We start from the raw sequence: 25,865 nt of genomic DNA, 5'->3' as shown, positions 1-25,865 counted from the left end.
TCTGAATTTGGCAATAAGGAATTCATGGTCTGAGCCACAGTCAGCTCCTGGTCTTGTTTTTGCCTACTGTATAGAGCTTCTCCATCTTTGGCTGCAAAGAATATAATCAATCTGATTTCGGTGTTGACCATCTGGTGATGTCCATGCATAGAGTCTTCTCTTGTGTTGTTGGAAGAGGGTGTTTGTTATGACCAGTGCATTTTCTTGGCAAAACTCTATTAGTCTTTGCCGTGCTTCATTCTGTATTCCAAGGCCAAATTTGCCTGTTACTCCAGGTGTTTCTTGACTTCCTACTTTTGCATTCCAGTCCTCTATAATGAAAAGGACATCTTTTTTGGGTGTTAGTTCTAAAAGGTCTTGTAGGTCTTCATAGAACCATTCAACTTCAGCTTCTTCAGCATTACTGGTTGGGGCATAGACTTGGATTACCATGATATTGAATGGTTTGCCTTGGAAACGAACAGAGATCATTCTGTCGTTTTTGAGACTGCATCCAAGTACTGCATTTCGGACTCTTTTGTTGACCATGATGGCCACTCCATTTCTTCTGAGGGATTCCTGCCCACAGTAGTAGATATAATGGTCATCTGAGTTAAATTCACCCATTCCAGTCCATTTCAGTTCGCTGATTCCTAGAATGTCGACATTTGCTCTTGCCATCTCTTGTTTGACCACTTCCAATTTGCCTTAATTCATGGACCTGACATTCCAGGTTCCTATGCAATATTGCTCTTTACAGCATCGGACCTTGCTTCTATCACCAGTCACACCCACAGCTGGGTATTCTTTTTGCTTTGGCTCCATCCCTCCATTCTTTAGCTGGTGATATGAAAGAGATGGAAAGTTTAGAAGGCAGTGTCTTGGAGTTTAGAATGAGGAAGTAGGACTCTGGGAGCTCCCCAAAGTTTGAGACTGAGTCATGGTCACCTTTGCTTCCACAAAAACTGTGATGAAGTATGGCCCAGAGTAACCTCAGTAAATGTTTATAAAATAAGTCCCTTAGACTAAGAGGGAGTAGAATTTTTATATTTCTTTATTTAGGGAAATGCTAGTTGTGGTCTGATTCCACTTAAAATAGGATGGCTTGGGCTCCCCTGCTGGCTCAGTGGTAGAGAATCCACCTGCCAATGCAGGAGACACAGGTTCGATCCCTGGTTCAGGAAGATCCCACATGCTGCAGAGCAACTAAGCCCATGCACCACAACTGCTGAGCATGTGTTCTAGAGCCTTGGAACCGCAACTACTGAGCCCACATGTTGCAACCGCTGAAGCACGTGTGCCTAGAGCCGGTGCTCTGCAACAAGAGAAGCCACAGCAATGAGAAGCCTGCCCACCGGAATGAAGAGTAGCCTCCACTCTCTGCAACTAGAGAAACGACCACAGGGCAGCGAAGACCCAGCACAGCCAAAACAAAAAAATTACTTAAGAGGAATGAGAGGACCAGAAATTGAAAATTAAATTTAAAAATTAAAATGTAGTTATGGATAATCTCAACATGGCAGTAAATAGAGGCCAAATGGCTTTCAGATGAGGTTGGCATTGGTTTTAGAAAAGGTAGAGGAACCAGAGATGAAATTGCCAACATCTGCTGGATCATGGAAAAAGCAAGAGAGTTTCAGAAAAACATCGATTTCTGCTTTATTGACTATGCCAAAGCCTTTGACTGTGTGGATCACAATAAACTGTGGAAAATTCTGAAAGAGATGGGAATACCAGACCACCTGATCTGCCTCTTGAGAAATCTGTATGCAGGTCAGGAAGCAACAGTTAGAACTGGACATGGAACAACAGACTGGTTCCAAATAGGAAAAGGAGTTCGTCAAGGCTGTATGTTGTCACCCTGTTTATTTAACTTATATGCAGAGTACATCATGAGAAACGCTGGACTGGAAGAAACACAAGCCAGAATCAAGATTGCTGGGAGAAATATCAATAACCTCAGATATGCAGATGACACCACCCTTATGGCAGAAAGTGAAGAGGAACTCAAAAACCTCTTGATGAAAGTGAAAGTGGAGAGTGAAAAAGTTGGCTTAAAGCTCAACATTCAGAAAACGAAGATCATGGCATCCGGTCCCATCACTTCATGGGAAATAGATGGGGAAACAGTGGAAACAGTGTCAGACTTTATTTTTCTGGGCTCCAAAATCACTGCAGATGGTGACTGCAGCCATGAAAGTAAAAGACGCTTACTCCTTGGAAGGAAAGTTATGACCAACCTAGAGAGCATATTCAAAAGCAGAGACATTACTTTGCCAACAAAGGTTCGTCTAGTCAAGGCTATGGTTTTTCCTGTGGTCATGTATGGATGTGAGAGTTGGACTGTGAAGAAGGCTGAGCGCTGAAGAATTGATGCCTTTGAACTGTGGTGTTGGAGAAGACTCTTGAGAGTCCCTTGGACTGCCAGGAGATCCAACCAGTCCATTCTGAGGGAGATCAGCCCTGGGATTTCTTTGGAAGGAATGGTGCTAAAGCTGAAACTCCAGTACTTTGGCCACCTCATGCAAAGAGTTGACTCATTGGAAAAGTTGACTCTGATGCTGGGAGGGACTGGGGGCAAGAGGAGAAGGGGACGACAGAGGATGAGATGGCTGGATGGCATCACTGACTCGATGGACGTGAGTCTGGGTGAACTCCAGGAGTTGGTGATGGACAGGGAGGCCTGGCGTGCTGCGATTTATGGGGTGGCAAAGAGTCGGACATGACTGAGCGACGGATCTGATCTGATCTGATCTGATACAAAAAGGAAAACGAAAGGTATGAATCACCTCCAAGAATAATACCAAGGCTGAAGAGTAGTCTGAAGCTTGTAAATAATGCTAAAGATATTCATTTGTTGCATATATTTTATTGAGGAAAAACATCAAACATGTACAAAAGTAGACAGAATAGTATGATGAAATACTGTGTAACCATGATCCAGCCACAATAGTGCCTATTTGACCAGGGGGTCAGCAAGTTCTGGCCTAAGGGCCAAGCCCAGCCCACTAGTTGTTTTTATAAATAAAGTTTTATTGGAACACAGTCAAATTCATTCCTTTATATTGATATTTTGCCTGTGGCTGCATTCACATTGGATCTTCCCTGGTGGCTCAGATGGTAAAGCGTCTGCCTACAATGCAGGAGACCTGGGTTCAATCCCTGGGTTGGGAAGATCTGGAGAAGGAAATGGCAACCCATTGCAGTATTTTTGCCTGGAAAATCCCATGGATGGAGGAACCTGGTAGGCTACAGTCCACGGGGTCGCAAAGAGTCAGACACGACCGAGCAACTTAACAGGATAGTTGGATACTGTCAACAAAGACGTTGGCCCACAGCCACTACCTGGCTCTTCATAGAAACCATTTGCTAACCTCCGATTATTTCTCCCCTAATCAACACCCCCGCCACATTTCTCTACCTGCCTGCCAGCCCCACTTGTATTATATTGGAGGAAATAATCATCATCAAGCCATTTGATTGAGAAATATTTCAGTATGTACTTCTAAACCGTAAGGTCACTTTCATTCCAAAGAAGAGATTTTATAATAATTTCTTAATTTCATAAATAGCCAGTATGTGTTCCCATAATTGGAGAAATTAGGATCCCACATGCCTCAGGCAACTGGGCCTACACACCGCAACTGCTGGGCCCACATGCCTGAACTAGAGAAAAGCCTGCGCACTGCAGCAAGGAGCCCCTGCACCACAACAAAAGATCATGCCTGCTGCAACTAAGGGCTGATGCAGGCAAAAATAATAAATATGTAATTTAAAAATAATAATAATTGAAAAGAAAAGCTATAGCTGGTTCTTTTTTTTCTCTGGGGACCCCTTACCCTATCAGCTAATATTATCAGTCATTAGTCTAGTTATTATCTTAAAATATTGTGTGGCACAGCAGTAAAAAATTATCTTTGTCAATTACTTTGTCAGGTATTTGTGCATTTTAAGTCCTTTGTCATGTACAGACAGTTATTGTTGTATTCTGATGCTTTTGCAAAAGTGCTTCATCTTCCAGAAGATTCATAGTAAGGACTTTGGGACAAGTACATGTTTCTGATAACTTTCAGATCATACTGCTGAATTTGGTAAGAAATGAAAGAATCCTAATGGAAAATCTGATGGTGTCATAAAACTATTAACAAAAGAATTGCTTGTTGAGTGAACTGGTAAATATGGTTATATTAATTTTCATGCTTTTTTGTCTGGAATATTATTGGTTTTGATCTGTGTTTTCCAGATATAAGGAAACTCTTCCCCTCATGCTAATTATGATTTGAAAGCAATTTGGTAAATTACATCTCTATGAGTAGAATTGAAACACTTATCTTTTCTCTCTACCTGATTCATCCAGAAATCAGAAGTTCTTAGGTTCTGAACAGCCTTATCAGGCAAACAAGAAAGGCTGCTTCCTGGCAGGTGCAGGAATCTATATATTTGGGGGACCTCTAGAAGAAAGAAATTCATCCAGCCCTTGGCATGGCTTTCCTGACCTTGAGAGGACTATAAAAAGTTCAGTCTAAGACTCCTTATGAAAAGTTCCGATATAGTCAGTGTAAAAATCCTATGTAATCAGTTAACCAGACTTAATTTGTAAGCAAATTAGTCTCAATTTAGTTGTATGTGGTAAAAGCGAGGGTAATTTTAGAGAGAAAAAGGTTATATTTCAATGGCTATTAAATTCTAGTTCTGTTAATTAAGGTCTGTATTTACTAAGACTCACCTCCCAGATTACTCAACTCCTAGATATATAGCAGTATGTCTTTGAGTTCTGCAGGAACTAAGGCCCTCACCCACCCACGTGGAGGATGGTAACACGAGGCTGCACACCAGTCCCGGACACTGCTTGGTTTCTTCACCACCAGCCAATTGCAAGAAAGTCACACAATCTGCAGCCCTCATGGTAAAGTTTGCGCTTAAACACTCTTCCCCACAAACCATCAGGAATTCAGGTCTTTTGAGGGTGGGTGGCCTGTTCTCTCTGCTTGTGTGTGTGTGCACTTAGTTGCTCAGTCGTGTCTGACTCTTTGCTACCCCCTCAACTGTAGCTTGCCAGGCTCCTCTGTCCGTGGAATTTTCCAGGCAAGAATACTGGAATGGGTTGCCATTTCCCACTCCAGAGGATCTTCCTGATGCAGGGATCAAAGCCGTGTCTTCTGTGTCTCCTGCACTGGCAGATGGATTCTATACCACTGCACCACCTGGGAAGCCCATAAACCTTTCTCTGCTCTAAACTCTGACATTTCAGTTTGTTTAGTCTGTGTCTTGGGATAACAATAAGTAGCCTGAAAAATGTTGCTGAGGTACAAATCTACTTTGACCTTCAGTAACCACCATTTATGACCGAGAGGTTTCACTCCCCAGAGCCATCTGTTAACAAGTCTCTGAGAACAAAGACTCCATGACCTGCTTGATGATCTGCCTGACTAATAGCAGAGCCTGGTATCAATCCATATATGTTGAATCAGTATTATGTAGCCTATAAATCCTACACAGTACTTGCTGAGTTGACTTCAATAATGCAGTACCAATTCAGGTTATTTCAATAAAAACCAAGTCTGACACCCTTAAGGCACAAGAGTCTTACCTTTACAGACTACTTTCCATAAACTTCCAGATGTCTTCCTTTAAAAACACCCGTCTCTTACTAAAAGTCCACACAAGTACTTCCATCAAAATTTGTTCAACTCTGCTAAGCCGGTAATTGCTTCTGCAACAGCTAGGTCAGCTGTCCACTACAGCATCCACTGGTTGGGATTCATGATATTACTCTGTTTATGCCTGTCTCATTTGCTGAGCTGTGAGCTTCTGGAACTTGGCTGTCTGGTTCACTCTTTACCCAAACAAGTGGCTATATGCATAAGGATAGTCATAATGAAAATGTTGGTTTGTGCACATAGTCGGAGCAATCCATGTCCAGGAAGATTTGTGCTGTATTTGTAGGGTATATATTTATTTAAATTCACCCATTTAAAATCTTTGAATTCCTTAATCAGTTCATATCAACTCTGTGTATGAGTAAGATCAGTATCTCCAATTTACTAAGGAAACTGACGCAGAAGGTCAAAGTCTAAATAAATCCAAGGTTACCCAGGGAAGAGATTGAAAACCCTGGTTAACGTCAGCTGTGACCGGCGGGAGGCGCGCCGGAGGCCTTTTGGACTCTTTCGGCCACCGTAGCCGGGTCCCCTCTCCGTTCCCTCTATTTATGCGCCTGCGCGCTGCGGAAACGCCGTCCATTTCTCCATCAGCCTGAGAGGACGTCGCGGTTGAAGTGAGTCGTGTGCCTACCTCCTCCCTTGTTTGGATTCCCCCGCCTGCCGCCTCCCGCTGCCGGTCTGCCTCTCTAGCCGTTACGCTGCATCTCTAGGGTCGGGAAACCTCGGACCTCTGGCCCGTGTCGACCCCAGCTTCCCGGCGTTGCGGCCTCTTCGGGGAGGGTCTCCCGGGGACCCCGGGTTTGCTGAGGGGCGTGAGAGGGGCCTGGAGGAACTGCCAGGCTTCGGAGGCAGCCGGCCCGGCTCCGGGGGCCGTTGCGTGTCTCACTGCGTCGAGCGTGACCTTGGCGGCGTCCTTTGACCTGTCCGGTCCCGGTGTTTTCACCTGCAGAAAGGGAGTGGTTTCGCCCTCCTCCGGGCCCCGGGCGGGAGGGGCGCCGTCGGCTTTGTGGTAGCCTTGGGGTTGGGGTTGGGAGGCTGGGGGCCGGGGGCGGGCCTCCCTCCCGCAGCCGCCCCCGCGCGCGCGTGGCCTTCCCTCCCCGCGCGGGCGGCGCTCGCCGAGGGCCCGGGGGACCTGCTGGGGGTCCGCCCGGGTATTAGTCCTGACTGCGCGACCTTGAAGTGTTTCCTTAACCTTCGTGCGTCCTGGTTTTTGTCAGTAAAACGGGAAAACACCTGTCTCACAGGATTAAATGAATTGGTGGTAGAGTTGTTTGCACTTATGCTATCACTCTAGAGCCACTGCTGATCTTATCCTGTAATTCGTTGAGGTCTGTGTCGTTCTTGTTCCCCAGTTACTGTTGGGTCGCAACCGGCTTGCTTATTTAGGGTGGTCGTTCAGCGTGTGAAAGGGAAAAAGATGGAAGTCACTAAGCCCCTAAAGATCCTAGGTTTTGGTAGAGGAGTTGGTCCACTGTCCTGTTTGTGTCTCTAGGTACTAAAATGTATTGTGCAGAAGAGTTCTAAGAGCTCTCTCTCATTCTAGCCGTCGAGGAGAAAAACTGCCATGTCCACTGCTTTGGCAAAACCTCAGATGCGTGGCCTTCTGGCCAAACGTCTGCGATTTCATATTGTTGGAGCATTCATGGTCTCTCTGGGGTTTGCAACTTTCTATAAGGTATGTATGTTTTATTTTTACTTTGTGCTCGTGGTCGAAGAATGTTTTCAATTTGAAAATATATTTCATTTTCATAGATAGTTCATAGAGTCTTTTAAAAAAATTCCCTCTGTAGGGTGCTCCCTTGCTCTTACCTTTCTCTACCCACCTCAGTGTGATGGGGACAGTATTTCTTATTCTCCACATGGCTTGTCTTCCATCTTTAAATGAAGCTTAATTTGGTTGGGCTGCCATAACAAAATACCACAAAGTGGGTGGCTTCCACAATAGAAAAAATTTTTGAGGCTAAAAATCCAAGATCAGGATAGCTGTCGGGGACTTCCCTGACCATCCAGTGGTTAAGACTCCAAGCTTCCAGTGCAGGGGGCACGGGTTCTATCCCTGGTTGGGAAACTTAAGATCCCACCTGCCACAAGTGTGGCCAAAAACAACCAAAAAAAACTTTGGGGTTGATTTCTTCTGCTGCCTCTCTGCTTGACTTTGTAGAAGATGGCTGTCTTCTCCCTCTCATCACATGGTCCTATATGTGTTAGTATGTTTCTGTCTGAATTTTTTCCTCCTGTAAGGATGCTAGTCAGATTAGGATCCATCCTAAAAAGTTCATTTTAACTTAGTTACTTCTTTGTTGTTTAGTTGCTAAGTCATGTCCAACTCATGTGACCCCATGGACTGCAGCCTGCCAAGCTCCTCTGTCCATGGGATTTCCCAGGCAGGAATACTGGAGTGCATTGCTCTTTCCCTCTCCAGGGGCTCTTCCAGGCCCAGGGATTGAACCCCGGTGAATTCTTGACCACCGACCGAGCCACTAGGGAAGCCCTAATTACTTACTTAATAAAATAATAGGCTTCAGGGTGAACGGAAACTTGGTGATTTATGTTGTCTTTAGATATTGTTTCTATTAATCTAAAAAATAAACCCTGAATGTGATTGTTACCTTTTAGTTTGCTGTAGCTGAAAAAAGAAAGAAGGCATATGCAGACTTCTACAGAAATTATGATTCCATGAAAGATTTTGAGGAGATGAGGAAGGCTGGTATCTTTCAGAGTGCAAAGTGATTTGGAATATAAAGGTAATACGGTTATTTGAAGTTACTGTTTAAAATCTTTCAATTGTGTGTATACATGAAATATACAGTCTTAATTACGTACAGTTCAGTATTGTCAAGCACCTTTACATTGTTGCACATCTAGTCTTCAGAACTCTTCATCTTGCAAATGGGGATCCATTCTGTACCCATTAAATACTTCCCACTTCCCCAGGCAGTCACTATGCTTCTGTCTAGGTACCTCATGTTAAGTGGAATAGTGACTTATTTCATATAGTGTAATATCCTCAAGGTTTATTCATTACAGCTGTGTGAGAATTTTCTTCCTTGTTAAGGCTGAGTAATCCATTTTATCTGTATACCACATTTTGTTTTTCATTTGTTATTCATTCATCTGTTAATGGACTTGGATTCCTTATACACCTTTTGGCTCTTGTGAATAATGCTGCTGTTCTGTGTGCATATCTCTTTGATACCCTGCTTTTAATACTATTTTGAGTATATACTCAGAAGTGGGGTTGCTAAACCATATGATGTTCTGGTTTTAAATTTTTAAGGAACCACCATACTGTTTCACATAGTGGCTGCACTGTTTTACACTTCACCAACTTTTGTGTGCAAGCGTCTCTCCACGTCCTTGCCAACACTTATTTTCTGGTTTTTTGATAGTAGCCATCCTAATGAGTGTTAGGTATTGTTTTCTTTTGGTCTTCATTTGTATTTCCCTAATGGTTAATGATGTTGAGCCTCTTTTCCCATGCTTGTTAGCTGTTTGTATATCTTCTTTGGAGAAATGTCTATGCAAATCTTTTGCCCATTTTTAATCGGATAGTTTTTTGTTGAGTTGTAGGAGTTATTTAAAAGCCCCTATCAGATATGATTTAGATATTTTCTCCCATTCTGTAATTGCCTTTTCAGTCTATCAATTGTATCTTTTGATGAACAGACATTTGAAATTCTGATGGATTCTGATTTTTTTTTTTGCCTGTACTTTTGGTATCATATTTAAGAAATCGTTAACAAATTCACTGTCATAAAGTATTACTTTTTTCCCTGAAGTTTTATAGTTTTATTAGCTCTTACCTTTAGGTCTTTGATCTATTTTGAGTTAATTTTTGGATATGATGTTAAGGAAATGGTTTGCTTCATTCTTTTGCATGTGAATATCCAGTTTTCCAAACACCATCTCTTGAAAAAATTTTCCCATTAGTTTTAGTACCTTTGGTGTTTTTCTCTATAAGGACGGGTTTGTTTTGGGACTCTAGTCTATTGCATTAGTTTATATTTCCATCTTTATGCCGATATTACACTCTTGATTCAATACCTTTATAGCAGGTTTTGAAATCAGGAAGAGTTAGTCCTCCAGCCTTGTTGTCTTTTTCAAGATTGTTTTGGCTGTTCATGGTCTTATTGATAATCCACATGAATTTTAGGATGGATTTTCCTATTTCTCAAATGCTGTTGGGATTTTGATAGGAATTGCATTATACAGATCATTTTGGGTAGTGTGAACATCTTGACAGTTACAAGTATTCTAGGTCATGAACACAAGATGTGTTTCCATTTGTTTCTTTAATTTCACCAATGTTTTATACTTTACAGTATATAAGTCTTTTGCCTCCTTGTTGAAGTTTATTCCTAAGAATTGCAGTTTAATGCTAATATGAGATTGTTTTAATTTGCTTTTCTGATTATTCATTGTTAGTGTATAGAAACACTATTCAGCTTTGCTGAGTTATTCTAACAGTTTTGTGTGTGTGTGAGAGATCGATCAATCTTTGAAGGTTTTCTGCATATAAGATCGTATCATCTGCAGATAGCTTTACTTCTTCCTTTCCAATTTGGATGTCATTTCTTTTCTTCCTTAATTGCCCTGGCTAGGATTTCCAGTGGGAGAAGGGAGAAGGCAATGGCACCCCACTCTAGTACTCTTGCTTGGAAAATCCCGTGGACGGAGGAGCCTGGTGGGCTGCAGTCCATGGGGTCGCTAAGAGTCAGGCATGACTGAGCGACTTCACTTCCACTTTTCACTTTCGTGCATTGGAGAAGGAAATGGCAACCCACTCCAGTGTTCTTGCCTGGAGAATCCCAGGGACGGGGGAGCCTGGTGGGCTGCTGTCTATGGGGTCGCACAGAGTCGGACACGACTGAAGCGACTTAGCAGCAGTAGCAGCAGGATTTCCAGTACTGTGTTGAAGAGAAGCAGCCAAAATGTGCATCCTTGGTCCCCCCCCCCGCCTGACCTTAGAGGAGAAACATTTTAAGTCTTTTACCATTGAGTATATTAGCTGTGGGTTTCTCATATATCACCTTTATTATGTTCAGGTAGTTTTTCTTCCTGTTCTTTATTTGAATTTTTTTTTTTTTTTAATCATGGAAAGGTATTAAATTTTTCAAATGATTTCTTGAATCAGTTGAAAAGATCATGTGACTTTTTGTCCTTCTGCTGTGTGTTGTATTTTTCACATGTTGAATCATCCTTGTTCATGGTGTGTAATCCTTTTAATGAACTGTTGAATTGTTGGCTAGTATTTTATGAGGGATTTTTGCATCTATATTTGGGATATTGCTCTGTAATTTGTCTTTAATATATTTGATGGTCTTATAGAATGTGTTTTTTGGTTTTTTTTTTTGGCTGTGCTAGGTCTTTGTTGCTAAGTGGGCTTTTCTCTAGTTGCTGTGAGTGGGGGCTTTTCTTTGCAGGGGCTCCTTGTTGGCAGAGCACAGGCTCTTGAGCGCACAGGCTTCAGTGGCTGTGGCTCACGAGCTCAGTCATTGCAGCTCCCGGGCTCTCGAGCACAAGCTCAGTGGTTGTGGTGCACAGGCTTAGCTGCTTTGCAGCATGTAGGATCTTCCCAGATTAGGGATTAAAGCTGTATCTCTTCATTGGCAGGTGGATTCTTTACCACTGAGCCACCAGGGAAGCCCCAAATGTTTTGTATTTTTAAATAAGATGGTTAGTCAGATGTGGACATATGAGAGACACAGGAAAACATGGAAGGGCAGTCTCTCTCCCATACACATTAAGTTGTCTTTAATATATAGCAAGTTAAAAAATACATAGAGTGAATTTGAAAGTGTTCCCCTCTTCAGTTTTTTGGAAGAGTTTGAGGAGGATTGGGGTTAACTTTTTTAAATGTTTGGTAGAATTTACCTGTGAAGCCATCTTATCCCAGCCTTTTGTTTGTTGAGTGTTTTTTGATTGTGGATTTAATCTTCTTACTTAGTTAAAGTCTGTTAATATTATCTATTTATTTCTTGGTATGTTTATAATCTTTATTTCCTGTGGCTTTGGTTTAGCTTGCTTTTCTTTTTCTACCTTTTGAGGGGTAAACTTAGGTTGTTGACTTGATCTTTTAAACTTTTCTTCTTAAACCTACTTTGACCCATTGGTGGTTGGAGAGTATGTTGTTTAATCTCAACTTATTTGTGGATTTTTCTGTCTTCCTTCTGTTCAGTTGCTCAGTTGTGTCCGACTCTTTGCAACCCCATGGACTGCAGCATGCCAGGCCTCCCTCTCCATCACCAACTCCCAGAGCTTACTCAAACTCATGTCCATTGAGTTGGTGATGCCATCCAACCATCTCATCCTCTGTCGTCCCCTTCTCCTCCTGTCTTCAATCTTTTCCAGCATCAGGGTCTTTTCCAGTGAGTCAGTTCTTCGCATCAGGTGGCCAAAAAGTATTGGAGTTTCAGCTTCAGCATCAGTCCTTCCAATGAACACCCAGGACTGATCTCCTTTAGGATGGACTGGTTGGATCTCCTTGCAGTCCAAGGGACTCTCAAGAGTCTTCTCCAGCACCACAGTTCAAAAGCATCAATTCTTCAGCACTCAGCTTTCTTTACAGTCCAACTCTCACATCCATACATGACTACTGGAAAAACCATAGCCTTGACTAGATGGACCTTTGTTGGCACAGTAATGTCTCTGCTTTTTAATATGCTATCTAGGTTGGTCATAGCTTTTCTTCCAAGGAGCAAGCATCTTTTAATTTCATGGCTGCAGTCACCATCTGCGGTGATCTTGGAGCCCCCAAAAATAAAGTCTGTCACTATTTCCTCATCTATTTGCCATGAAGTGATGGCACCAGATGCCATGATCTTAGTTTTCTGAATGTTGAGCTTTAAGCCAATGTTTTCACCCTCTTTCACTTTCATCAAGAGGCTCTTTAGTTGTTCTTCACTTTCTGCCGTAAGGGTGGCGTCATCTGCATATCTGAGGTTATTGATGCTTCTCTTGGCAGTCTTTGATTTCCAGCTTGTGCTTCATCCAGCCCAGCATTTCTCATGATGTACTCTGCATGTAAGTTAAATAAGCAAGGTGACAATATACAGCCTTGATATACTCCTTTCCCAATTGTGAAACAATCTGTTGTTCCATGTCTAGTTCTAACTGTTGCTTCCTGACCTGCGTGCAGATTTCTCAAGAGGCAGGTCAGGTGATCTGGTATTCCCATCTCTTTCAGAATTTTCAAGAGTTTGTTGTGGTCCACACAGTCAAAGGCTTTGGCATAGTCAGTAAAGCCGAAATAGATGTTTTTCTGGAACTCTTGCTTTTTTGATGATCCAGCGGATGTTGGCAATTTGATCTCTGGTTCCTCTGCCTTTTCTAAAACCAGCTTGAGCATCTGGAAGTTCATGGTTCATCATGTACTCTTGAAGCCTGGCATGGAGAATTTTGAGCATTACTAGCATGTGAGATGAGTGCAGTTGTGCCGTAGTTTGAGCATTCTTTGGCATTGCCTTTCTTTGGGATTGAAATGAAAACTGACCTTTTCTAGTCCTGTGTCCACTGCTGAGTTTTCCAAATTTCCTGGCATATCGAGTGAAGCACTTTAACAGCATCATGTTTTAGAATTTGAAATAGCTCAGCTGGAATTCCGTCACCTCCACTAGCTTTGTTCATAGTGATGCTTCCTAAGGCCTACTTGCCTTCGCATTCCAGGATGCCTGGCTCTAGGAGAGCCAGCATCGTGGTTATCTGGGTTGTTAAGATCGTTTTTGTATAGTTCTTCTATGTATTCTTGCCATCTCTTCTTAATATCCTCTGCTTCTGGTTTAGGTCCATACCATTTCTGTCCTTTATCGAGCCCATCTTTGCATGAAATGTTCCCTTGCTATCTCTGTTCCTTCTGTTAGGATTTCTAGTTTCATCCATTGTGACCAGCAAAGATACTTTATGTGACTTCAGTCTTAAAATCTGTTGTTCTATGACCTAACATGGAAATTAATCCATATGCACTTAAGAAAAAGTATACATATTCTGATGTTGGGTAGAATGAGATTTGATTGGTCTGTAGTGTTCAAGTCCTTTTATTTTCTTAATGATCTTCTGTCTGGTCATTTCACTTATAGCCGTTATTGAAAGTATTAGGTTTGCCAAAGAGTTTTTTTAGTTTTTCTGTAAGATTTTACATTGTAAGTCACCTATTGTTACGTAGAGCTGTCTATTTCTTCCTTCAATTCTGTTGGTGTTTGCTTCATATATTTCCAGGCTCTCATGGTTGGTGTATATATAATCTGCCTTCTTGGTGAACTGACCTGCCATTATAAAATGTCCTTTGTGTTTGTAGCATGTTTTGACTTAGTCTGTTTTGTCTGCTAACAGTATAGCCACTCTTGTTCTTTAGATTGCTGTCTGTATGGAGTCTCTTTTCATCCTTAACTTCAAAACTATGTGTATCTTTGGATCTAAAGTGAATCTTTTGTAGATAGCTTGTAGTTGGACCTTGTTTTGTATCCATTCCTCAGATCCATGACTTATGGTTGGGACGTTTAAACCAACCTATTGTTATAGTCTATTTTGAATTGCTGATAACACACATACAAAAATTTAATCACATACAAAAATTATCTTTTACAACCCTGTTCCCCTACTTTGTTATTGATGTCACAAATGGCATTTTTAGATATTTTGCCCATTAACACAGATGTCTTTTTTTTTTTTAAGTGCTTTTGCCTTTTAAATACCACAAAATTAAAAGTGGGGATATGAAACATGATTAATACTGGCTTTTATATTTATTCATATATTTACCTTTGCCAGGGAGCTTCATATTTCAGTATGGCTTTGAGTGATTGTCTAGTGTAATTTTGTTTCAAATTGAACAATTCTCCTTGCAGATCTAGTAGTAATGAACTCCTTATCCTTTAGCTTTTGTTTATCTGGGAGTGTCTTAATTTCTTCCTGATTTTCGAAGGACATTTTCCTGAGAAGTGTACTGATAATCTTACAGAAGCTCCGTTATAGACGGTGAATCTTCTTATTGCTTCCAGGATTCATTGTCTTTGGTTTTTGACAGTTGGATTATAATGTGTCTTGATGTTAGGAGACTTTGGGTTCATCTTATTTTCAAGTAACATATTTGTATATACATTTGTTTCTTCAGATTTGGGAAGTTTTTGGCCATTATTTCTTCAAATACATTCTCTGTCCCTTCATGCACCTCCACAATACAAATGTTGCTCTTTCTGATGGCGCCTCATAAGCCCCATAGACGCAGTTACCATTGTCACCAGTGTTCCGAGATAAAGACAGAAATAGTCCCTGGGGAAGCCCTCAGACAGCCCAGAACATTGTGTGCAAGGTCTGCTCTTTTCCTTCTTCCCTGAAGTATTGGAAACCTTTTATGGTTTGTTATTTGGATGTCCACAGGTGACTCGGTGGCTTTCTAGATTCTGGTTGGGTAGTCAAGGTCCACTGCCTCATGGACAGTGTGAATTAAGATACTGTGTCTAAAATTTAAGGATAATTTTGAGTATAAATAACTTTTGCCTAGTGTTAGATTCAATTCTGTTACATTCTGTTTCTGTAGTTGCTTATATTAAGAAGTATCTGAATCACAGATCGATACATATATTAAGTAGCCAGTTTAATATATGTAATATATAATAGTAGAAAAACAAGTTTATTCCCAGTGGTTGGAAAACTGATAGGAATTGTAATTTCCATCATGGACTGTTATGTCCGTTAGAATTGACAATCACAAAGTAACAGGAACTACTAAAATAGAAAACTAAGAATGTTTTATGTAAAGGGTGATCTGTGTTAAAAGTGCATAAGAAAAAAGGCTGAAGGTAAAAAGATCAAGAAAATACTAGTTTCTTGTGTGTGGAATCTTAACACTGCTGTTTTCTCGTACCTTTGAAATTTTCAAAATTTGCGCAGTGGTTATACTTTGCATAATCGGATGTTAACAGGCTGATTTTTTAAACACATTTTTTTTTTTACCTTTTACTTATAAGAAGTTGATTGCTTAAAAAACAATAAAAAGAGGAGCAGATTTGGAGACAAGAATAGAAAAGTTTAGAACAAATGGACTGCTGCTTTTTAAGAACAGTATGGGTATGAGACGGGAACGGACGGGGTGGACTTGAAGAAAAAAATGTAGAACTTGGTACCTGGAAGCAAGAAACCTCAGAAAAACATGTGAATGCCCCAAATGGAAAAGAGGTTGGACAGGGAGGTTAGGGAGCATGGGGGAGAATGGACCTGGAGCCCAGGCAGCCTGACCGGGGCTGCTCATGGACTAAGGGTGAGTGAGCGCAACGCGGCCCGCATCGGTGGCAGTAGCGCTCAGGGGACCCCGCGTGGCGAGGCAGTAAGGGAGTGCTTGTCGTTAACTTGGTCACTCTGTTTTTCTCCACAGAGTTTCTTCGGGTTGCGTTCCCTGGAAGTTTGTCACTTTCCTGTGTTCCTAAACTATGAAACTATGACTATCTGGGGTGAGAAATAGTCTCTCAATAAATAAACAGTTAACATACTGTGGACACTTAAGTCTTTGTTCAGTTATTCTTACCGACATGTAGAGTTTGGGGTACTTGGATTAGAATTGGTCAGGGATTTTTTTTTTTTTTTTTTGAATTTGGAAAGTAACTTTATTTATTTATTTAAAAAAAAATTTTTTTTTAACTTTACAATATTGTACTGGTTTTGCCATACAACAACATGCATCTGCCACGGGTGTACATGTGTTCCCCATCCTGAACCCCCAGACTGTCTTTCCAATAAAATGTCTTTGGACTTCATTGTTATCGGATTGCCCTACTGGATCCAGCCATTGGACAGATGTAGTAGGTGCATTTAAGGTTCTTTATTCGGTTACCATTTTATTGAAGGCCTAACTGTATGCATGTACAATATGGACTACACAAAAAAAGTTAAGTTATTTAATTGGAATTGAGGTGGACTGATATTTGCTAATTGAGAGTGTGGTAACATTTTTCAGAGGAGGGCTTAGGACCTTTCTCTCCTTTAGTAATTGTTTTTGTTTGTTGTGATCAAAAGAGCTTTAAGAATTGTGTCATTTTAGCGAAAACTAACTGAATCCCCAGTTCTTTCATTAGGTTAACAAATTTTCTTGTGCAGAATTCTTGAGTCCAATAATGTAAGCTGTAATAAACCCAGGTATCAGTGAAACCTGCATTTTAAGAACCCACGTTTATGTATGATCAGTAATTCAAGAATTTGTTTTATTTTAAACAATTTCATATAACAATTAGAAGTAGTATGCAAATTTATCATAAAAGATACAAGACTTAATACATATTTACAAGCTTAAAAATAGTTACTCTTGTGGTTGACAAAACTGTCACTTTCCTAAATGAGTATGATACAGCAAAGTAATGGTGGAGCCATTTTTTTCATATTCAGCCTAAATTGTCCATTAACAGTAAACAACTATGCAGTGATCTCTTTCTTATGCCCAGTAACATGTGAGGCTTAAGTTAAAGCAGACATTTGAAATTGAAATTCCTTAGCCTCTCACAATTGTAGGTATCAGGTTGTAGGCCCAAGTTTGGATGTAATAAGTAAAAATGTATTTTAGTTGGAGTATCAAATTTTTACTGAATGCTCAAGGTGTACGTGGTGACCCAGGATCTTGAGCCAAATCCATTTTTTAAAAACAAAAAATCATGGTAATATCTTTATGCTGGATCACGCTAAGTCATCAAAATGAACTATTGTTAAGGTTAGTGTTGGGGTCCTTGACTTGGCTAAGGCATCAGGGTGAGTCCGTCCATAAAAATATCCAGTAGTGGGAGTTCCCCAGTAGTGTGTTGCTTATGGAACTAAAGAAACTCACCTGAGCACCCTGGATCTGTTTTTAGCAGTAGACAAATAAAGATTTGCTTGCCTAGCAAAACAGATTAGAAAGACATTTTTCCAAAATGTACCTGGATAAGTCATCAGTAAAATTTCAGTAAAAGTTTAGAGTAGGAATGTACATGGCAACTTTCACTTAAAATAGCATCACGTTTAAATAACAAGTTAAACAGTAAGATCCTAAGCATTGAATTTCATTTAAAGCTAAACTTCTGCAGAGAAGGGTGTTAGGCAAAGATGATGTCTCATCCTAAAAAGAGATGCAGCAGGAGATGAAGTTTACATCTGTTTCCAACGCTTGACTACAGAGTTGACAATCTTAATTAAAGTCGAAATTTTAGCAAAAAGAGCAAAAAGGAATGTATTTTCAATACACGATAAGACCAAACAGGAAAGGACTAAGTTTTTTAATCACTCAATTTTGAAGTATCTTAGTTGTAGGAAAAAGGAAGAATTTGAATTGAACAGTGGTTTTGTGTCCACAATAGATGTTAAGAGCTCATTAGGTTTCTTTTTCAAAAATAATGGCACAAGCAGCAATCAACACCTTGGAGGGGACTCAAGGGAACCCTTTCCTCAGGGCTTTATTTTTCACCATGGTAAATTTACTAATGAAAACTTGGGCAAAATGTGGATCAACCATATAATGGTATGTTTTCACAGTGGAGGGGAGCGGTTCCGCAGCCACCACAGGGCATGACGCCTGCACGGAGGAGCAGCCGGGGCCCAGGTGACAAGAGGTCTTTGTGATGTAGTCCACAAGTCTGTTATACTGTTGCTCTGACAGTCTCTCTCGAACTCCATCCACCTGCGACCCAAAAGAAGTTTTCAGTTTCCAAACCCTCTTAAGGACACTTCCATAACAAGATTATTCCTTCTCTTGCCTTGATATACTGGATGTTTTTGCCTTTTAGGTTACCTAATAAAGCCACTGAAGAAGCGCTTGGTGTGTAAAAGTCCCATGTTTGACGGTTTGGGAATATTTTACTCTTAACTCTTAAAAACATCTGTCACTGCTCTCTGGTAGCCTAGTCCAGGAAAAAAGGAGAAAAGTATCTTTCCTCTGTTTCATTCTAATCAACATTAAACCCTGAGATAAAAGCTCTGCTTGTTTCTGGAAACCTCTCCAGACAGAACATCTACCTCTTTCAAACCAGTGGCTTTGGACAGAGCATTAAGAAAACAAATACCTTTTGAACTGTAACATTTTCTGCTTTTATAAATATTAGGATTTAAAGCTAGAGAAAATTAAAAAAACTGGGCAGAGGAAGGGGAAGTTTTTATGGAGAAGAAGGAGGATGCAAAGCGTACTCATGGTCCGCCAGGGTCTGGCGCGTCTTCAGTGGAGCTCAAATAGAAGAACTGATGCGCTACCCAAACTCTTGAGAGAGATTTTCTCAGGAAGTGCCCATCAGGCAAGTGGAGCTATAAATTACCCCCATCCTGGAATTCTGTAGCTGTCCACTGTGTAAATCGAGTGGAGTGGGACGTTTCCAGCATAAGCCACTGGTCTCTGGGAATCAGGTAGCCGCTGACCTCTCCATGGCCTTTACCTACCAAACGTTGGCAAGACTACTTTGGAAGACTTATAAACATTTTAATGAGGACTTTGGAGTTCTTGAAATAGTAGTAAAGAATGTATATATTTCTGTGTAGGGCACAGAGACCGTGCAGCCAAGGCTGTCTTACAAGCGGCAGAAAGCCAGTGGGATGGTAAAGAGAGGTCCGCCTGCCAGAAAAATAAGTAGGGCGTCCATTAGAGTTCAGTCTCATATTTTTAAATTTGGGAAAGAAAATAAAGGCCCCCAAAGATTCACTGACAGATGAAAGCTGTGCACCGGGCAAAAGCCAGAACGCTGATGATATCATCTGATGGGGTCAGGATTCAGCTGGAAAGCTTCGAATACACAAGAGTCTTAATTGCTCCTCCTGAACAGCAGCACAGGAAAACCCGTGTTGTGAAAGGAACATGGCCAAGGAATAAATTGACCTTCTGACTCATTTTGAGCCTCTCATAAGGGATTTCAATAATGTGCCAGGCATATTAAGCAATTATTACCCTAAAAATGGCTGCATTTAACTAAGAAAAGCAAATGCTGATTTAAAAAAAAAAATCCTGCCGTATTTGAATATACTGAATGATGTCATCTACAAATTAATTCCTTCCAAAATTCAAAGGAGCTACATTTGCTAGCATCTAGAGCAAAATCCCAGAAAAACCATTTCATGTAAAGATTTTAAAATACTATTCTTTAGTTTTCACTGGAAGACAGTGGGTAGGCTTCCCGGCCCAGGTTTAAGCCCAAGGCTGAGGTTGGGCGTGGCTATTGAGGGAAACGCACCATTATGCAGCACTGCTGAGTGACCCCCACTCCCATTTTGGAAGGACTGGATCAGAGCATTAGTAAGGAAGCATCTACTGTCTCCAAAAAAAAATATTTTTCGTGCATTTTTGTTCTGCAGCCTGGGTCTCCATTGGAGTGAGTGGGGGAGGAGAGGGGAGGGTTTGAACACAGGATGAACGGGGCAGTTATTTTTTGTTTGTTAATAAGGAGTTGGGGTTAGAGGTAAAGGGTGAGAAAGTGGAATTTAGAGGCTGAAGGGTTGCAAGTCTGCTGGTCGGCCCAGTGCCTCCTGCTGCTGTGTAAGCTGCCCTGCAGTGTTCCTGCTCCCAGTCATCTCTTCCTGCCTCTGTTGAAGCTATCCCTTCACCCTGACCCCTTCATCCTGAGCACCCTTGGGAAATGAGTGGCGAGCATGGTGTCCACAATGTCAGGGATCCCATGGTCTCAGGCTGGACAACTTCTCGGGGTGGTGACTCCACCTGCAATCTCAGTAACCCCCAGGGAAGCTGAGGTGCGTTCCCCTCCAGCTACAATTCCCCACAGTACCCTCCTCAAGCAGAAGAGCCAAAGAAGGATCACAGTTGAAGATAGTTTAACAGCAAATGCTGATTCTCTAGTCTCAATAGTTTAAGATCTGAAATATTTCCCAAGCAACTGAAGAATAATGATGGTCACAGATACTCCTCAGGGCTTTGGAAGCTTCTCGTTAAGGACCAGGGACTTGAAGATAATGATACTATACCCTGCCAAGGCCTGTAGCCAGATCATTGCTGCTTTATTGTCAACCGGATCAGAAGATTTTGGCAGATCTAATAAAGTCAGGCTGGACATCTGACCTCTGTTTATTCCCAGAAAGTCATCAACTCGAACCAGCAATGTAGTCTTAGTGCCAAGCCCCAGCTTAAAGCCTGACTGATTATGATCCAAGAAACTAGAGAAATCTCAGAGTTGTTGTGGTTGGCTGCCTTCCATCTTCTCAGATAATTTTACCCAAACAGTGGTGTGAGGGAGACGCAGGCTCCCATACCAGGAAGAACATAACGAAAGAAGGAATCACGCAGGACCTGCCAGAGGCCAGGTTGGCTGTCCTTTCTGGGAGCTACTCAGACCCTACGTTAGGACAGGCAGGTTCCACTTAACCTCTGATCCAACCCCAATCTAGCTGTGTGGGAAAAGATGTCCGTTTCCGAGGTCAGCTCTTGGGGCCCCAAGGATCAGGCCATCAGCAGGGAGGCAGAGGCAAGGGCAGAGCAGGGTTCCAGTGGGTGCGTGTGCTTACCCTGGTCTGGACGGCAGGAAGCCCACGATCACCTCTGGCCCCCGACACCCAGAATGCGCCCCCCTCCCAGCTGTCGTGTGGCCAGGGAGCCTGCCCCTGGAGCCTGCGCAGTGTCCCCAGGAGGTAGCGTGTAGCGCTCAGTGGGTGTGAAATGCCCTACGGGGAAGGGGACACAGAGCCGCATGGAAGACAGAGGAGGGGGGTGGGAGAGAGCTGGAGACAAAAGTTTGACCCCGAGCTCTCAGGAGCTGGGGCTGAGGAAGGTGGTGCCTGTGCTCGTTCCACGCGTGACGCCTCTGGCTCCTGGGTGACCCTTTCTCTCTCATCCCTGCTGGAGGGACCGGCTGCAGCACTCCCAGGCCATGCGCAGACTCGGGCCTGCCCTGTGGACTTCAGACCTGGAGGCCTGCTCTGTGGAATCGCTGCCCTGGTCCTGGCCCGGCTTGTTCAGACCCGCTCACTCTGGAGCTCCCGCATCCCGGCCCCACAACGACCAACCCTGGACTCTCAGGTGGCTGAGCCCCAGTGGCGAGTCCACTGGCCTCCTGCCGCCCCTGCCCCTGGCAGCCCTCCTGGTCTCCTGCGCCCACCACAGAGGCTGCCGGCTCACAGACACCCAGGTACCTGCGGTCACCCCGGGTCTCAATTCTGCCGGCAGCTAACCCCAGGCACCCCTCTGTCGAAAGGTACCTCTGCGTCACAGGCCACTCTGGGCTGCTTGAGCTGCACGATGAGCAGGCTGCTCTGCTCGCGGTCCTGTGCGCAGTCGATCTCCGTGACTGGGAAGGCCTGCTGCTGGGTGTCCTCGCTGACGCTCACCACGAAGAGCACGTCTGACGTCAGCAGCAGGCAGCCCTCGTGCTCCTGGCCCGAGCCCCTCACCAGAACAACCTCCAGGGCCATGTGTACTTCCGGTCTGCCCAGAGACTGGAGCATCTTCCTGCGTCAGAGGAGAAAGGTGAGGCCACAGCCAGCTTGGGAGAGATGCTCACCTCTCAGGGCTCACGGTTTGAACCAACGGAAGGGCCCTCACCAATCTGATGACTCATTTCATCTTGAAATGTGTAATTGTTGCTTTAATTCTGATTCTGGTCAATCGAACCCAGCTCCTCCTGCAGTACCCCTTGGTTTGGTGAGTCCTCTTCCCCCCGTTAGAAATGTCCCTCCTAATTAGGACACATGACCTCAGGCCCTCTCGTGGGCCCTGGCACCCCTGCCAATGGACATCCTGCCCTGAGTGGGACATGGGGCGGGTGTTCTGCTGCCAGCCTGGAGCTGTGGACCGGCAGCCTCCCCTGAAAACAGCTGCTCCTCGTGGGCTCCCCTGGAAGGGTGGCCTGTTAGCTGAGAGGAAGCCAGGCTCTGTTAACATATAGTGCACATGTACAGCTTAACCAGCGTCCAGATAATCTTACCAGACGTATTTGACGTGGCTGTTTGGAGCCTGGTCAGCGTGCAGATCACTTGGCTGATAGCGCTGTTTGGGAAGCTGAGAAAGTCCAGCTCCGTGTAAAATACCTGTAGTAAGAGAAGTAAGGGGGTTTTACTAGTTGTTTTCTGGAAAACAACGTCATGCTACAGTGATGTCATCTGCTCAGAGCCATCTATAAAACGCTACAGATCCAAAATGATGTCACATCTCTGGAAGTAAGTGTATAGATAATCATTAAACATTGCAATGCTCTTAACCCGGGTGATCTTATATTAGCTGCAAGCTGAAATATGAATGAGCTACAGTCCAAGTACAGGTGGGCAATTAGAGGAAGCATAATGCTCCTGGGAATAGTCAGGCCTGAGCAATAGCTTACACATCATTTACAGTTGATGTGACACAAAAGTCAAGACTGTTAGTTGACTTCCTTGCTTAATATTACAATATGTCTGTATCTGCGGTGTGGCTGGTCAAATAAAAAACACAACACACAGAGATGCACACAAAGGCGTGTGGTTTGCCTAGATACAGTATTTAAATGACTTAGTCCAGCTGTTAGACATGAATCCATATATATTTATGAGCACTTGTGGGGCCTCTGGTTTATTACACGCTCTCCCCGGTGCCAGCACCAAACGAGGGCACCCAGCGGCAGCCATGCAGTCCTCCAGAGACGCTCCGGAACCAGAGATGGTACAGCCTGTGTGCTTTCTGAGGGCCTGTAAATGTTTATAAATGAGGCACAGTCATTAGACTAAGAGTTAGTGGTTTGTAAAACCTTCAGAGAGGTAATAAAACTTTTACAAGAATGATGGAAACCAATGAGGCCATGTGAAGCTCTGCTCTGAGATGCTCTTACATAAGGGAGAAACCCCACAGCCTTGGGAAACACGCAGTGAGGGACAAGGGCGCTTTCAAGACCAGAGGAATTTATGAAGTCTAAGTTGACTTTATCTTGCTGCCATCCATGGCAAAAGGAATGTTTCTGTGAATGTGTAAGTATTTGATAAGGGATCGTTCAACTTTGTCCAGTTATGAGTTGCAGCAGTACTTTTTGTCAGTTTCCCTGTGAGTGAAAACGTCATTCACCGGAGGGGAGAGAGGCAGGCGTGAGGGGGAGGCGGCGAGGGGAAGGGGTGGGAACACATGTTCCTGTCTGTGTGGTCTCCTAAAGGAGCCGCTCCGGATGGCTGCCTGAGCGTGGGCATTCTTCCTGCTCTCTTCCTCTCAGACACGGGTTTTATGCCCTAATCTGGCTGCCTCTTGTCAGATCTAACGAGGCACAGAGCCGCAGTCAAATGTACCCCGCGGACTTTACGGCCAGATGCAGCTACACATGCAGAGTGCCTGCCCATTGTTTGAGGTGCCAGCCAGCCACCACTTCATGACCAAAATGATACCGATTTTAGGCACAAAGGTAACAATTCCAGAGTCCCCGGCGGTCCTGTCGTTAGGACTCTGTGCTTTCACTGCAAGGGCAACTGTTCAATCCCTGGTTGGGGAACAAAGGAAGATTCTATAAGCCTTGCTGCTGCTGTTGCTGCTGCTAAGTCACTTCAGTCGTGTCCGACTCTGTGTGACCCATAGACGGCAGCCCACCAGGCTCCCCTGTCCCTGGGATTCTCCAGGCAAGAACACTGGAGTGGGTTGCCATTACCTTCTCCAATGCATGAAAGTGAAAAGTGACAGTGAAGTCGCTCATTCGTGTCAGACTCTTTGCAACCCCATGGACGGCAGCCTACCGGGCTCCTCTGTTCATGGGATTTTCCAGGCAAGAGTACTGGAGTGGGTTGCCATTGCCTTCTCCACTATAAACCTTGCAGTGAGGCCAAAAAAAAAAAAAGTAATTCCTATTTGAGGAGAAGGGGATGACAAAGGATGAGATGGCTGGATGGCATCACTGACTCAATGGACATGCATTTGAGTAAACTCCGGCAGTTGGCGAAGCGTGCTGTAGTCCGTGGGGTCGCAGAGTCGGACACGACTGAGCGACTGAACTGAGTACTCTCTGCTTCAATATATTCGACTTTCTGTCCTCAACCTCTAACTCGTTACTTTTCATTAAAGCCTGCTTTGTTAAATGACTATAACTATATGACTATACTACCACTTTGCAGTAACTCACACTGCAGACCTGCTGACACTCATTTCCACAAGCAAATGTCAAACTGTCTTCAGGGTAAAGTACCATATTTATTGTAGTATCTACACATTTATTTCATTTTTAAAAGACTTCTTTTTTTATATTGGATGGTTAGATAGCATCACCAACTCAATGGACATGAATTTGAGCAAACTCTGGAGATAGTGGAGGACAGAGGAGCCTGGAGTGCTGCAGTCCATGGGGGTCACAGAGTCAGACATGACTTAGTGATGGAACAGCTATTTATGTAGTCACATAATGTGCTCTGCCCAGAATGCAGAAAATTAGCACAGGAAGAGGCGCGTCCTTTCCCACACCCCCACTGTGTGCACATGGCTTTGTGGAGAGCCCTGGCACCATCCTAAGGCAGTAGTTCCAGGAGCCCGGGTTCTCCGCACCAGTCTGCTCTTCAGTGGCAGATGATGCGCCTTTGCTGACCTTGGCTGGGAGACTGGGCCTGGCTGCAATAGCAACAGAGTCTGATGGTGAGAAAGCCATGCCAGACGCCAAGCGGCACGGGCAGTGTGCATGCGTCCACTGACACACGCATGCTCTTTCATTCTCCAAATTGCTCACCAGAAAAGGTAAGTCTACTCTCTGCTTCAATATATTCGGCTTTCTGTCCTCAACTTCTAACTCGTTACTTTTCATTAAAGCCTGCTTTGTTAAATGACTATAAAAAGATTCCATGACACATATACACTGAAATTACTAATTGATTTAGGAAATCAATAATTTTATCTCTATAATTTTATCATAATTTATTAGTAGTAGTCCAATTCTACTCTTCGTGTAGATAAGCCTAAGGAGGTGAGAAAAAGAACTATTATTTATAGCTTTATCTATTTTATTTTTCACTCCTTGGTCATGTGAGGGGCTAGATTATCTTCGGGAAACCTTGGTATAGTAACGCAAATTAACCAGTGACGTCCGAGTTGGCCAGTTCTCCAGGACTCACCATAGCCAGTCTGTGACACCAGCTCAGCAGCCCCTCCGATGGGCTTCGTGAACACCCCCATGATTCCTTTCCCCACGCCGGAGATAACACCCTTGGCCTTGTGTCCTGCTGAAGCTTGAGCCTCTGATGTTTTCTGGAAGTTCTGCATTGGCTGATCAACTATACCAGCAATTGCACCTGAAAAATAACGAAAGCCTGGGTAAGGACGGAGGCATGAAACCCTGAGAAAGTGAAAGCTTT

The 25,865-nt window shown here is 43.3% G+C and overlaps 2 protein-coding genes across 10 annotated transcripts in view; one reads left to right on the top strand and one right to left on the bottom strand.

Annotated features, from left to right (window-relative positions):
* Positions 1-6,120: 6,120 nt before the first annotated feature.
* On the top strand, positions 6,121-16,139 carry LOC123329348 (cytochrome c oxidase subunit 6C). The gene is made up of 4 exons (XM_044928338.2): positions 6,121-6,256; positions 7,186-7,317; positions 8,259-8,386; positions 16,012-16,139. The coding sequence occupies exons 2-3, from the start codon at positions 7,207-7,209 to the stop codon at positions 8,370-8,372; spliced, it is 225 nt and encodes a 74-aa protein (XP_044784273.1). The 5' UTR covers positions 6,121-6,256; positions 7,186-7,206; the 3' UTR covers positions 8,373-8,386; positions 16,012-16,139.
* A 678-nt stretch (positions 16,140-16,817) lies between these two features.
* Positions 16,818-25,865, bottom strand: part of VPS13B (vacuolar protein sorting 13 homolog B) — an 848,142-nt gene continuing 839,094 nt past the window's right edge. For all 9 annotated transcript variants that reach the window (XM_044928327.2, XM_025264770.3, XM_025264769.3 and 6 more), the window contains 4 exons: positions 25,626-25,802; positions 22,508-22,610; positions 21,783-22,032; positions 16,818-18,276 (listed from right to left, as the gene is read on the bottom strand). In XM_044928327.2, the coding sequence (XP_044784262.2) occupies positions 18,028-18,276; positions 21,783-22,032; positions 22,508-22,610; positions 25,626-25,802 (779 nt within the window). In that variant the 3' untranslated portion in view covers positions 16,818-18,027. The remainder of the gene's footprint in view (positions 18,277-21,782; positions 22,033-22,507; positions 22,611-25,625; positions 25,803-25,865) is intronic.

The sequence above is a fragment of the Bubalus bubalis genome, chromosome 15 (assembly GCF_019923935.1).
Source record: "Bubalus bubalis isolate 160015118507 breed Murrah chromosome 15, NDDB_SH_1, whole genome shotgun sequence".
Taxonomy (NCBI): domain Eukaryota; kingdom Metazoa; phylum Chordata; class Mammalia; order Artiodactyla; family Bovidae; genus Bubalus; species Bubalus bubalis.
This window is presented reverse-complemented; position numbering and strand designations above follow the sequence as displayed.

Excerpts from the sequence above, each read along its gene's own strand:
- LOC123329348 (XM_044928338.2), top strand. The coding sequence starts at position 7,207 with ATGTCCACTGCTTTGGCAAAACCTCAGATGCGTGGCCTTCTGGCCAAA. Across the intron at positions 7,318-8,258 it reads GGTTTGCAACTTTCTATAAG|TTTGCTGTAGCTGAAAAAAG; the intron begins GTATGTATGTTT and ends GTTACCTTTTAG.